Raw genomic sequence first — 13,507 nt, 5'->3', positions numbered from 1 at the left:
CAAACTTTTCACACTGCCAAAACATACATCTCAATAGTAAGTCAAAAAAAACTTTTAGAAAGGGTTGACAGCAGACCAGAGGGTTGACTACAACTACGGAGAGTTGAAGGAGGTGTCACGTGACCCTTCCGAGCTCCATTTTCACTGGTTGAGGGTTGCAGAAGGCTGTCGTGCAATCTTCCTGCGCTCCATTTTTGCTGGCAGAAGCACCACAGGCCGGTCCTTTGCTGTTTCCAACGTAGCCCTGTGGGCCAGATTTAAACACCTTGTGGCAGGGGTGGGTTTCAGGCGGTTCGCGGCGGTCCCCACGAACCAGTTGGTCGGCGAACCCGGAAGTAAGTAACTTCCGGGAACGCCGAAGGATCCACCCGCCCGCCCGTGTTTCTTACCCGGTTTTGACGAGTTCTGCGCTTCCACACATGCGCAGAACGCATACAGTGCCTGTGCGATCCTCCAGGAGCAGCTGGAGCTTCGCACAGGCGCTAGTACGCATGCGTGCACTGCGCGCGTGCACGAGGATGCCGCTGGCCCCGTTCCAACCGAACCGGTTGGAACAGGGCGAGAAACCCACCCCTGCCTTGTGGGCTGGATCTGGCCCATGGACCTTGAGTTTGACACCTTTGCTTTAAATCATCCTCCCTCTGTAAAACAATCTAGGGCCCTAATTTCAATGTTGCTTCAAGTGATTCTTTCATCACCAGATAAATTCCTGAAACCCCCAGGAATTACTTAATTATGGCCCATCCCTTCAAACTGTGTCCATCTGCTAGAAGTGCATGTTAAAATAAAGAAATGGAATATGTTTCCAGGAAAGTATTTGCACAGCAATGAAATTATTGGTACGGTCTAGTACTTGGGGTTTCTAATAATGTCTGTATCTTTATATAAACCCAAGAAAGATGACAGTTTAGTAGAAATAAACACAACTTGCATATAATTTGTTCAAATTCTGCCATATCCAGCTTTAAAAAAGGGAGGAGAATTAAAGACCTGGGAAACGCCCTTTTCTCCATCCCTGAAGGACCACATTGACAGAAATAAGGGTGGGAATGGCCAGGACACTCATTTTTAAATAGAAAGTTTATATTGGCAAACTTTGACTTAACCAACTGTGTTTACCGATGCCGAAATGCTTTCCTTTGCCTGTCTGTACAAACTATGCTGCTTATCCAATATCTATGGATTGTAGCAGTGGTGGGATTCAGCCGGTTCGCACCTATTCGGGAGAACCGGTTGGTAACTTTCTAAGCAGTTTGGAGAACCGATTGTTGGAAGAAATATCCTTTTGGGTTTTTTCCACTTTACAGGGCTAATCCTATAAGGAAGGCAGGAAGGAAACATTCTGGTGTTGTTTCTAGCCTAATCTTTATTGCCCTGCTTACAGAAACTGCCTCTCCGGTTAACCCTTATTACATTGTAACAGCTAAGGGGAAGCGCCCATCGACTTGAGTGACATTGAGTTGGCCACGCCCACCCAGTCACATGACCACCGAGCCCCACATACCCAGATGGACATTAGGGCAGAGGACCGGTTGTTAAATTATTTGAATCCCACCACTGGATTGTAGATACAATGGTGGAGTGGAGGACAACAGATTCCCCTTCCACAGATTCTTGTAAATGAATACATTACATGCTCAAAGACACCGTTTCTATGCAATGTACTTTTCTCTACAGATGTCATGTGGTTTAAGTTTTAAAACTTTTTTTTCTCCCTTTTCTTCCTCAGGTGGCTGAATTGGCCAACCCCTCCACCTGGCTAGATGCTGGAGCCCAGGTGTTCTATTCTTTTTCTCTTGCCTTTGGTGGCCTCATCTCATTCTCCAGTTATAACTCAGTCCAGTAAGTTGCTATTATGCCAAAAGGACAAATCCTTTTTTTTTTTTTTGAATTACATTGAGAACGGTTTAGGGATATAATTCGAAAGGATATTTCTGGTGAGATAAACGAACAAGGTTCCCAATCTGATCAATCATAAGAATTGAAGAAAACTATGTCTGCTGAACCAGACCAAGAAATTATTTATTTATTTATTTATTTATTTATTTATTTATTATTAAAATTTATATGCCGCCCAATCCCGAAGGACTCCGCGCGGCTTACAAAAGAAGAAGAAAAAAGAGAGAAAAAGATAAGAAAAAAAAGACAGTTTAAAAACAGAAAAACCACATTCTAATCGGGGCTGGACCTCAACAATGAGGTCAACAGCCCCAGGCCTGCCGGAACAACCAGGTTTTAACAGCTTTCCTGAAGGCCATGAGAGTGGGTATGGTCTGGATCTCTGGGGGTAGCTGGTTCCAGAGAGTCGGAGCAGCCACAGAGAAGGCTCTCCTCCGGGGGCCCACCAGCTGACACTGGCTGGCTGGCGACATCCGAAGGAGGCCCAATCTGTGGGATCTTACTGGCCGCTGGGAGGTATGTGGCAGTAGGCGGTCCCGAAGGTACGCTGGCCCTAAGCCATGTAGGGCTTTAAAGGTAATAACCAACACCTTGAATTGCATCCGGAGACCAATTGGTAGCCAGTGCAGCTCGCGGAGGACAGTTGTAATGTGGGTGTACCTCGGTACACCCAATATCGTTCACGCGGCCGCATTCTGGACTAGCTGCAGTCTCCGAACGCTTTTCAAGGGTAGCCCCATGTAGAGCGCGTTGCAATAATCCAGCCTTGAGGTGACAAGGGCGTGACTAACCATTTGAAGTGCCTCCCGATCCAAATAGGGCCGCAATTGGTGCACTAGGCGAACCTAAATTATTTAGAACAGCCTAGAGTTTCCAAAGTGTCTGTTTAGAAGAAATCCCAAACAGTAGGTGAGCCCAGTAATGTTCTCCTCTTGAGGTTCTTTAGCAACTGTTGTTTGAGAGTGAGACCTCTTGCTCCTGATCCTGACACATATATGCTGCTTTCTTACTTTATTTACACATATTTACCAAATCCTTTTTTAAAGCTATCCATATTTGATATTATTGTTTTATCCTCTAGTAGCAAATTGTACCCTTTTCACGAATATGGGAAGAATTCAGAGAGCTTTTCTTCTTTCGTGACTATTCCCAGGGGGGCCACAGCTGCCCTTGAGTTTGATCCCAAGTCTATATGACATCTTCTTGAACCAATCCTTAGCTTTGCATAAACTCTCTTTCTATTGTTATTTTTCCCTGGCTTTAAAAAATTAGTTCTTATTCTGGTAAAGTGACCCATTTATCAATTCCTTCAATCGACTGGCTCTGCTGCTGTCTTGGGAGCTCCAAAGGAGCAGCTTCTTGTGGGAGGTGGCTTGAAGATTAATATAAGATCTCACCTCCCCCCCCCCCTCGCTCATCCGAGGTGGTGCAGTGGTTAGGGTGCAGTACTGCAGGCCACTTCAGCTGACTGTTATCTGCAGTTCGGTGGTTCTAATCTCACCGGCTCAAGGTTGACTCAGCCTTCCATCCTTCCGAGGTGGGTGAAATGAGCACCCAGACTGTGGGGGCGATATGCTGACTCTGTAAACCGCTTAGAGAGGGCTGAAAGCCCTATGAAGCGGTATATAAGTCTAACTGCTATTGCTATTGCTATTGTTATCCTATTCCCTCCCTCCTCATCTTTTAATTTGTATTTTGTATTTTACATTTTGTGTCTTAAAGTTTTGAAGCATTCTAATTATATAGTTTTATTTTTTAATATTGTAAGCTGTCCAGGGTTATCCTGTTGTAAAATGGTGGCCAATAAATTATAGGCAGAGAGACAGACAGATGATAGATAGATAGATAGATAGATAGATAGATAGATAGATAGATAGATAGATGGGTGGGTGGGTGGGTGGGTGGGTGGGTGGGTGGGTGGGTGGGTGGGTGGATGGATGATGTAGATTGGTAGGTAGGTAGGTAGGTAGGTAGGTAGGTAGGTAGGTAGGTGGGTGGGTGGGTGGGTGGGTGGGTGGGTGGATGCTAACTAACTAACACTTGGAAGCACTTACTAACACTTGGAAACTAGGAATTAGAGCCGAGGTGGCGCAGTGGTTAAATGCAATACTGCAGGCTACTTCAGCTGACTGCAGTTCTGCAGTTCGGCTGTTCAAATCTCACCGGCTCAAGGTTGACTCAGCCTTCCATCCTTCCGAGGTGGGTAAAATGAGGACCCGGATTGTTGGGGGCAATATGCTGACTCTGTAAACCGCTTAGAGAGGGCTGAAAGCCCTATGAAGCGGTATATAAGTCTAACTGCTATTGCTATTGCTATTATGAAAAGTCACCCTGTCTTCCTTGGTTTTGTTTATAGCAATAATTGTGAAAAGGATGCTCTGATCATTTCTGTGATAAATGGCTTCACATCCATTTATGCAGCCACAGTCATATATTCAATCATTGGATTCAGAGCAACAGAAAGATATGATGATTGCTACAGCAGGTAAGTTATCCTTATTTTCTAGTTCGTATGTTACTGCTGGTTGAAAGAGGGTTGCTAGCAGAGGAGGGGTTCAGCCAGTTTGGATTGGTTCAGGCAAAGCAGTTGTTAAGATTTTGCGCAGTTCGGAGAACTGGCTGATCACACCATTCGCTGGCCCTGCCTGCCCCCCGCCCCTTCCCCGCCCCTCCCCTCCCAGTCACTCCTTATCTCGCCTCGCCTGCCTTGGCCGGTGCCTAGAGCCACGCCCGCAGCATAGCTCCGCTGCTCTCTGGTTCCCTCTCTTGCCTCGACCACTCCGCCCAATTGATCTCTGCCTGGTGAGCCCAGCCGCTTCCTTCACTTCTCACCTAGCTGCCCCCCACGCAATCCCCGTGGCCCAGCCTCCTTCCCATTTCCTTGCCTACTTGATTTCCAACATCATCACATTTCTCCATCACATTTTCACAGTTTGTGGAACTAAAAAAATAATAATCACTCAATCAATTCCAACTTCGCAAGATCTTTTTATCTTCACAAGATCTTTTTCTTTCATCATTAGGGCAGAGAACCGGTTGTTTAATTATTTGAATCCCACTACTGATTGTTAGTCTAACATAACCACCAACTACAGCAACAATGTGGTGTACAAGTGGTCTGGAATGGGTGGTGAAATTGGGGCGGGCTGTCTTTAGCAGTGGGCATCAAAACTTAAAGAATATTTGTTCATTGGTTATATTTATTGATAGATTAGGCCAAATGGAAAATTCTACCCTCAATCTTGCTCAGTGTCATAAGAGAAATGGCTCTGTGACTATTTGTTTCACTGTGACCCAGATTATATAGAGAGCCGAGGTGGCGCAGTGGTTAGGGTGCAGTACTGCAGGCCACTTCAGCTGACTGTTATCTGCAGTTCGGCGGTTCTAATCTCACCGGCTGAAGGTTGACTCAGCCTTCGATCCTTCCGAGGTGGGTGAAATGAGGACCCAGACTGTGGGGGCGATATGCTGACTCTGTAAACCGCTTAGAGAGTGCTGAAAGCCCTATGAAGCGGTATATAAGTCTAACTGCTATTGCTATTGCTATAACACTGAATATTTTTTTTGGTCTATTTTCTTTTATTTTTTGCAGAAATATCCTCACTATGATAAATGCATTTGATTTGCCCGAGAATAACATAACCGAGAACAATTTTCAAGAGATGCAAGCTTGGTATAACACGACACAGCCAGAAATCTTTTCAACCCTGAAGTTTGAAACCTGTGACTTGAATGCATTTTTAACTGATGTAAGATGATAATATAGGACTATATATTATCACTATACTGTGTACAGGGATGAATGTATAAATATATATATTTGTTAGAACAGTTAGAACGATAGGAAGAATTAATATCACTTAAAACTGCTTTTTAAAAATTGATAGAATATATAAAAAATTTAGGATTTTTAAACACAATTTACTGGTTACTTTTTAATCTATTTATGCTTAGAATTTTCAGACACATTGTGTTTTCTATGAATTATGTTTCATTTTTTCCCAACTCTTTCTTACTCGCCAATTTAGCAATAGGTATTTAAATGTTGCCCCTGTACACTGTGTATTTTGTACGGTTAATGCTAATCTAGATAATGCAGAGCATGATCCAAATGGGACTCGTGTGTTCTAAAGATAGAAAGAAAGGATTTAGGTCAAAATAATAAACAAAGTGAACTGGTTTTTCATTTTAGCCAACCTTTGTTAAATGGGGATTAGACTTGAATTAACAAGATTAATAGCAATTTCCAGCTACTGCCCAGCTGTGTAAAAAAGATAGACTACTTTTATGCAATGAAGAACATAGGAAGAATGTTTGAGTAGACTGTTTACATCTTATATTTTTGGAGTAGAATGCTGGAGTAGAATGTTTACATCTTATATTTTTATTTATACATTCAAGACAAGTCTCCACTGCCAAATCATTTATAACCTAAATAGAACAATGGGAAAGCTAGGGAGGGAAAGAGCTAAGCCAGTAAAATAATGAAGTAGACGAAACAATTAGGATGATAATGTTTGTTTGTTTTAACTATTTATAATCCCTTTGCATCCAGAGGGAAAAAAATTACATAGATTTAAATATGGATTAATTGAATATAGATACAGCACACTAATAAATATATTTGAAAATGAGTACTGTAGTAGCCTAATGTTTTATATGTCTTCTTTCTCTGATTTGAAATCTTATGTAGGGAGTAGAAGGAACTGGTTTAGCCTTTATTGTCTTCACTGAAGCTATCACCAAAATGCCCATTTCTCCACTCTGGTCAATCCTCTTCTTTATCATGCTGTTCTGCTTGGGTTTATCATCTATGTTTGGGAATATGGAAGGTGTACTGGTACCTCTGCAAGATCTCAGAATTATACCTAAAAAATGGCCTAAAGAAGTTGTTACAGGTAAGTTGAATATAGTTATATACAGTGGTGGGTTTCAAAAATTGTTCGAGCCTACTCTGTGGGTGTGGCCTCCTTTGTGGGAGTGGCTGGCCGCCCATGTGACCGGATGGGAGTGGCTTGCCGCCCATGTGACCGGATATGAAGATGCCGACGACACTTATCAGAACCACCTTAAATTACCTCACACACAGCACTGGCATGCATAAGAATATGATGTAAACTTGTTTTTTAAAAGGCATCTTTGGTTTGCGTTAAAACAACTTCAACACATGCAATGTTCTGATTGCATCACAAACGCAGTAGTCATCCTTACCTTTCACAGAGGGACTGAGTTTTATAAATATGAGCATGATAGTGTAGAATAATCATATCCAAGAACCAGTGGTGGGTTTCAAAAATTTTTGGAACCTCTTCTGTAGGTGTGGCCTGCTTTCCGGGTCCACTGGTGGAACCTCTTCTAACCAGTTCAGTAGATTTGACGAACCGGTTCTATTCTATTCATTCTATAGCTTCAGAATGAATAATGAATCATGGTTTTAAAGAGAAGATGGTAATTGCACAGTCAGTTTGATTCTTGCTCACAAACTTAACAGAGAAGTAGACTGAGAAAAGGGAAATCAAATAAATATACCATTAGCTGCTAAGATGCCACTGATGGATGATGTTGAAATTGTTTGTTTGCAACACTGAAATAACATATGGTGGATCTTTCTGTCTGACTAGGTAAATTCAGAAAGCAGCAATCTTTCAATTTGGTGACTATTCCTTGTTTTTTTTTGTTCCTATTCCTAGGGTTAAGTGGGAGGGTTTGAAGAGCAGCCTGGACTAAGAAATAATGTGGTTCAATTCAACACTGATTAAAAGGACTTGTCCTATGTGGCTATCCCCTTGCTTGAAACACGGAGTGAATTTCATATATTAATAGAATGTGTTAATCCTTCTGCTTTTTTGTTCCTTTGTTTACAGGCCTGATTTGTTTGGGGTCTTTCTTGATTGCCATTATTTTTGTGCTGAGATCTGGTAACTATTGGTTGGCTCTGTTTGATAGCTTTGCTGGATCCATTCCCTTGTTGATAATAGCCTTTTGTGAGATGTTTTCAGTTGTCTACATATATGGGATAGACAGGTAAGATACAGATGCAAAAAAGGTATAAAGCATCTTTTTGTTAGGCAATCAATAATTGTGGAACTTTCATGATAAGCTTAAGCAAGCCCCTCTTTAAAAAAAGAGAGAGAGAAAATCAGTGAGTTAAAAATTTAAGAGAATGTATGTGCACCAGTGGTGGGTTTCAAATTTTTTTAGAACCTCTTCTGTAGGTGCGGCCCGCTTTGTGGGAGTGGCTTGCCAGACATGTGACCGGGTGGGAGTGGCTTGCCTGCCATATGACTGGGTGGGAGTGGCTTGGCAGTCACGTGACTGACTGGGAGTGGCCAACTTGTAAAATGTGGTGAAACTCACTTAACAAACGCTCTTGCTTAGCAACCAAAATGTTGGCTCAGAAACTCTGGCATTTGAAGCATGCAAGTCTTAAAGCCATACACCCCTAACCCTTTAAAAAAACCCCAGGGGTGTTCAAACTTGACAGCTTTAAGACTTGTGGACTTCAACTCCCAGAATTCCTCCTCTCGCTCTTCATCCTGATGATGTGTGGATGGGCGAGGGGAGGGAGCTGGAACCGGTTCTAAACGGCACTCTAGATTTGTGGAACCTCTTCTATAGAAGAGGTTAGAACTGGCAGGAACCCACCCCTGATGTGCACTACTTTAAACCTTTAAAAAGTAAATAAATATTGATCTCTATTTATTCTTTTTAAAAAAACCTCCGGAAACTACCAACGTATGTTGTACTGTTAACGTGGGGTTTTATTTATAATCTTTATGCTTGGGTTAAATTTCCATACGTGGAATTTGGTTTTTGAATAGTAGTAACCCCACCTGTCCCTTTAAGTTTCCTTTTAGTTAGAACCTGGATATATTTGTTGCCATCTCTACCATTTTTTAAAATTATTTCTTAACCCAAGTGATTAGGAAGGTTTCCAATTTCTCAAAATGAGCTGAGAACTGCCCTCGACTAAGGGCTGAACCCCAGATTTTGCTACGGTTACTGAGCATCATCTGAATGTGTGGACCTGTTTTCTGTTGAAAACCACTGCACTTTGTGTGAAATGAGTAGGTTTTTATTTTATTTTGATGGCCCATTAACACATGCTGGGTATCAATTAACTAGACTTCATGGGCAGCTTGGCACTCATAATTTTCCTTTCTCTTTTCATTACCAGATTTAATGATGACATTACATTCATGATTGGGCACAAACCCAATATTTTCTGGCAAGCCACCTGGAGGTTTATCAGCCCCATCATCATGTTAATTATCTTCCTCTTTTACTTTGTGGTGAAAGTGACTGAAAATTTAGAATACATCACCTGGGATCCCAGTTATGTAAGTATATGTGTTCAAGGAAACATGCTCCAAATTGCATCTGATATCAGAAGTGTGTCAATTTTCATGCTTTACTATTCGTTGGAGATTTCTGCAAAGAAAAACAAGCAAAAAAAAAATGTTTATCCCCAGGGACATGAATTAGCTGTTTTAATGTGACTAGTTGCTTGTTGGAAGCAAAAGTTTGATGCTTGTACTTTTATTGAAGCATGTCTACACTGCAAGAAAACTCAGTTGCCTTTGGGGGACATCTTAGAATCATTACAAGGAAGTTTTTTTAAAAAAAAATGTATGAAGGAATATATGTAACAATAGTTTTGGGAGAAATTAAAGAAATGGAAGAAACGCGAGAAAACCTTTGTCTCCGTTATAAAAAATATGACTTGCATGCAAAAGTTCCCAGGTTTAACATCTGGCTTCCTCAATCAAAAGTTTGTGGTAAAAGAACCTTTTCTAAAACCTTACAATTGGATTGACTATATACAAAATAAATACGGGACCAAGAAATTCCAGTTAGCCTATGCTTAAGATCAGAAATGATTTAAATTGTTTAAAGTTAGCTCAGCAAGAAGAAGCTAAGATCAATGTAGAGATGTCATTAATTTCTTTATTTCTTTTTTCTCAATAGATTTTAGACTGTGTTTGTTAAAAATCCATACCGTGTACGGGTTCTGGGAAGTCGGGGGGGGGAAGGAGGAGGGGGTTGGGGGGAGGGTGGAGGGACGGAGGGGTATACATTAGGCTAGACAAGAATTTGGTGGTAAACTAGAACTATTTTGACACACACAAAAATTGTACTCCGATGTCTTACTGATTGAGGAATGATGAAATGTTTGTTTTAAAAGAAAATAAAACTTTTGAACCCCCCCCAAAAAAAAAACCTTACAATTTTGTTGCCAGCCAGCCAGCCAGACAATAACTGAGCAGGAAAGACTAAAGCACAGGTCTCTGCCTGTGGCTGATCCAAACTGAAGAATAACTGAGAACAATTTGAGAAATTTGGATGTATACTTTTAATAGTGAAATTCCAGGTTCTTATTGCTCTGCTAGACGTTCTGTGATATGGTCTTTTCAGCCAAGGATCAGCAAATTCACAAAAATATATTTCTCCATAAAACTATACTTTGCCATACCTGGAAGTTTGTTTGATATTTGTATTTCTTTCTGTTCGTTGTTTGGCAACAGAGAGAGTAATGTAATGTTTCATGTATGAAAGAATAAACTCAAAATAGGACTAATCCATTCTGCTTAGGTAATGATTCAGAGGGGCAAAATATAACTCTTGCAGAGATCATTGAGAAAAATACAAGAGCGGAAATGTTAAGCTTGATCATACTTGGTGGCTATAAGGAATTCTCTTAAAAGTCAATTTCACATTAACTTCTATGCCAATTTCGTTGTATTTAAGTGCAATGACAATAAAGATTATACTTACTTATGCAACTGCTGTTCCCCACATCAAGATGCAATCAGCTGTTTGACCTGCAAATAATAAATATATGTTTAAATTCTAATTCTTAATTCAATAATCATGTGCCTCCAAGCTTCAAACTTCAATTACAGGCATCCCAATCTTCAAGCTGAGTGAATATTAGATCCATGGCTACAGTTCATGTCTATGGGCCCTGGAGAATTGTGTTTGCACTCTGTTATGTTGGGTTCCACCACAAAACCGCGTTCGACTAAAGCGCGCTTGACGAAACCGCGTAGCTGACGTCATCACAGGGTGACAACAGCGTGGAGACAGAAGCACGCTGCAAACACTAAACCTAAAATTAACCCCTAAACCTAACCCCCCTAAACCTAATCCTAAACCTAACCCTTAACCTAACCCTAAACCTAACCCTAAACCTAACCCTTAACCTAACCCTAAACCTAACCCTTAACCTAACCCTAAACCTAACCTTAAAGTTAACCCTAAACCTAACCCTTACCTTGAGTTGAATCGGCTTGCTTTCAAAGCGCTGTTTAAAGCGCCCTTCTTTCTCCGCGCTCACTGTTGTCGCCCTGTTGATGACGTCAGCGACGCGGTTTAATCAGGCGCGCTTTAGTCGAGCGCGGTTTTGTCGTGCCACGGTTATGTTGCACTCTGTATAAATCCCCTCTTCAGCCTTATGTGAAACTTGACTCAAGATTTTTTCAAAGTTTTGAAGATTTTGTTATTAATTCTTTTTCTTTGGTTAAAAAAATAGATCCTTCTGGTAGTCATTGAAGTTTTTAATGTTTGGTTAATGGGGTCGTAGTGTGCTTGTCAAGTTCCCAAGGAATAGTAAATGATTCCCAATTCTTGAAATGTACTGTATGGGTATGTTCTATTCTATAGCAATAGCAATAGCAGTTAGACTTATATACCACTTCATAGGGCTTTCAGCCCTCTCTAAGCGGTTTATAGAGTCAGCATATCGCCCCCACAGTCCGGGTCCTCATTTCACCCACCTCGGAAGGATGGAAGGCTGAGTCAACCTTGAGCCGGTGAGATTTGAACCGCTGAACTGCAGCTAGCAGTCAGCTGAAGTGGCCTGCAGTACTGCACTCTAACCACTGCGCCACCTCGGCTCATTCTACTATCTTCAATAATAACATAAAGAATTCTTGCCAAGGAGAGCATTGTTTATTCAGTGTTTCTAATGTGAATGTATCCTAAGATTCTTAGTTCACTGTCTCCCAATTACTTATCTTTTTCTCTTTCTTTTTATCACAGGAGAACTTCCCGAAATCAAACTCAGTGGGTTATCCTGGCTGGATTTATGTCATCATTGTAATCCTCGCCGGAGTGCCTAGCTTGGTGATCCCTGGCTATGCCATATACAAAGCTATCCGAAATCACTTCCAGGGAGAAGATCCTGGACAGCGAGATTTGGTCAATGCCATATCGGAAATATCAATAAATGGGGAGCTGAAAAATACAGCATAGCTGTCTCCAAAGATTTGGCATGCAAAGACTTTGAGTAAGAGGTGGTAAAACATAGATGTCTCCCTGCTTCCATCACAGTTGTTTCAGAGCCTAAATGGGAGCTGATGTATTCTCATTCTAAAAAGCATTTGCTGCATTAGAAGATGGTTAATACAGATGTCAAAGATGTTTTCTCTTCTTCTGACCACCACCTCGTAGCACAGATACAACCAGTTTTATGTTCAAATAATAATAATAATAATATATTATTAAAGAAATTATACTTACACAAGAAAGCAATTAATTTGTTTGTTTGTTTGTTGTTTGTTTACTTACTTACTTACTTACTTACTTACTTACTTACTTACTATGCCACCTGTTGTGGCCCAGCAGGAGCCGTTGGAGCTGCCACCAGACTCCAACAGCGAGGGGCCTTATGAGTCGGCTCTGGAGGATGTGGAGCACCGTGTACAGGGTTCCGACTCCGAGCAGGGTGCAGAGAGGCTGGTTGGCCACCAGGAGGCGCCTGAGGCTTGGATCAGTGGGGAGGAGACAAGGGAGTGTGATCCTGAAGTCATGCATTGGAGCAGTGAGGAGGAACCAAGAGAGTTGTTCCTGGATGCCCGGCACTGAAGAGCTGATAGGCGGAAGGAACAGTTGTGCAGTTACAGGAGATAATTACACTCAGCTGGTGGTAATTAGGCTCCTCTCAAGACTATAAAAGGAATGATTGTGCACACGACCTTTTGCAGGAGTCAACGTATTCACTAGAGCTGGAGAACTCTCATGGTTAGCTAGGCAGGCTGGATTGCTGCCAAGGTTAGTCTGTGCTGGATTGCTGCCAATGCCTGGACTGTGCTGGATTGCTGCCAAGGTCCTGTCCGTCTGTTAATAAAGTCCTTGAAGTATTTTTGTCTCGGCGTGCTTTGGTGTAGGATGAGGGGGGGGGGGTCAGAACAGCCACCCATCTTCCGTACAAGGTGACTCCTGGCAGCTTACAAAATATAGAAACAAATGAGAAATAGTTAAAATATGAAACAGATTAAAACAAGCCAACATGAACATATTAAAAACTGCACTAAAAAACATACCAAGAGACTGATGGGATGGTGATGAGGTCTTCTTACAGGATCCAATCTGACTTGATACATTCTGGTAGAGAGAAGCCCCCTGAGGATGGGCTCACCCACGAGTCCAAAAACTCAGAAAACTAAATCTCTGGTCCAACCTAGATTGGATCCTGCAACATTATAAACACATATATTTGCCTTCATTCCCGATGGGGTCTGCTTATGCTGTCAGCCACCTCCAGCGGAGAATGGACGCCTCAGGGCCCCAGGCCAACGAGGAAAGCCAGATTTTGATACCTTCTGGA

At 41.8% G+C, this 13,507-nt stretch overlaps 1 protein-coding gene across 2 annotated transcripts in view; it reads left to right on the top strand.

Annotated features, from left to right (window-relative positions):
- The window catches only part of SLC6A19 (solute carrier family 6 member 19), a 31,590-nt gene extending 19,233 nt beyond the window's left edge, over positions 1–12,357 (top strand). For both annotated transcript variants that reach the window (XM_032219908.1, XM_032219907.1), the window contains 7 exons: positions 1,730–1,842; positions 4,256–4,384; positions 5,492–5,648; positions 6,593–6,797; positions 7,764–7,923; positions 9,077–9,239; positions 11,941–12,357. In XM_032219908.1, the coding sequence (XP_032075799.1) occupies positions 1,730–1,842; positions 4,256–4,384; positions 5,492–5,648; positions 6,593–6,797; positions 7,764–7,923; positions 9,077–9,239; positions 11,941–12,153 (1,140 nt within the window). In that variant the 3' untranslated portion in view covers positions 12,154–12,357. The remainder of the gene's footprint in view (positions 1–1,729; positions 1,843–4,255; positions 4,385–5,491; positions 5,649–6,592; positions 6,798–7,763; positions 7,924–9,076; positions 9,240–11,940) is intronic.
- Positions 12,358–13,507: the final 1,150 nt, after the last annotated feature.

Source organism: Thamnophis elegans, chromosome 6 (assembly GCF_009769535.1).
Source record: "Thamnophis elegans isolate rThaEle1 chromosome 6, rThaEle1.pri, whole genome shotgun sequence".
NCBI classification, from domain to species: domain Eukaryota; kingdom Metazoa; phylum Chordata; class Lepidosauria; order Squamata; family Colubridae; genus Thamnophis; species Thamnophis elegans.
Note: the sequence above shows the minus strand (reverse complement) of the source record. Positions and strands in the feature narration are given on the sequence as shown.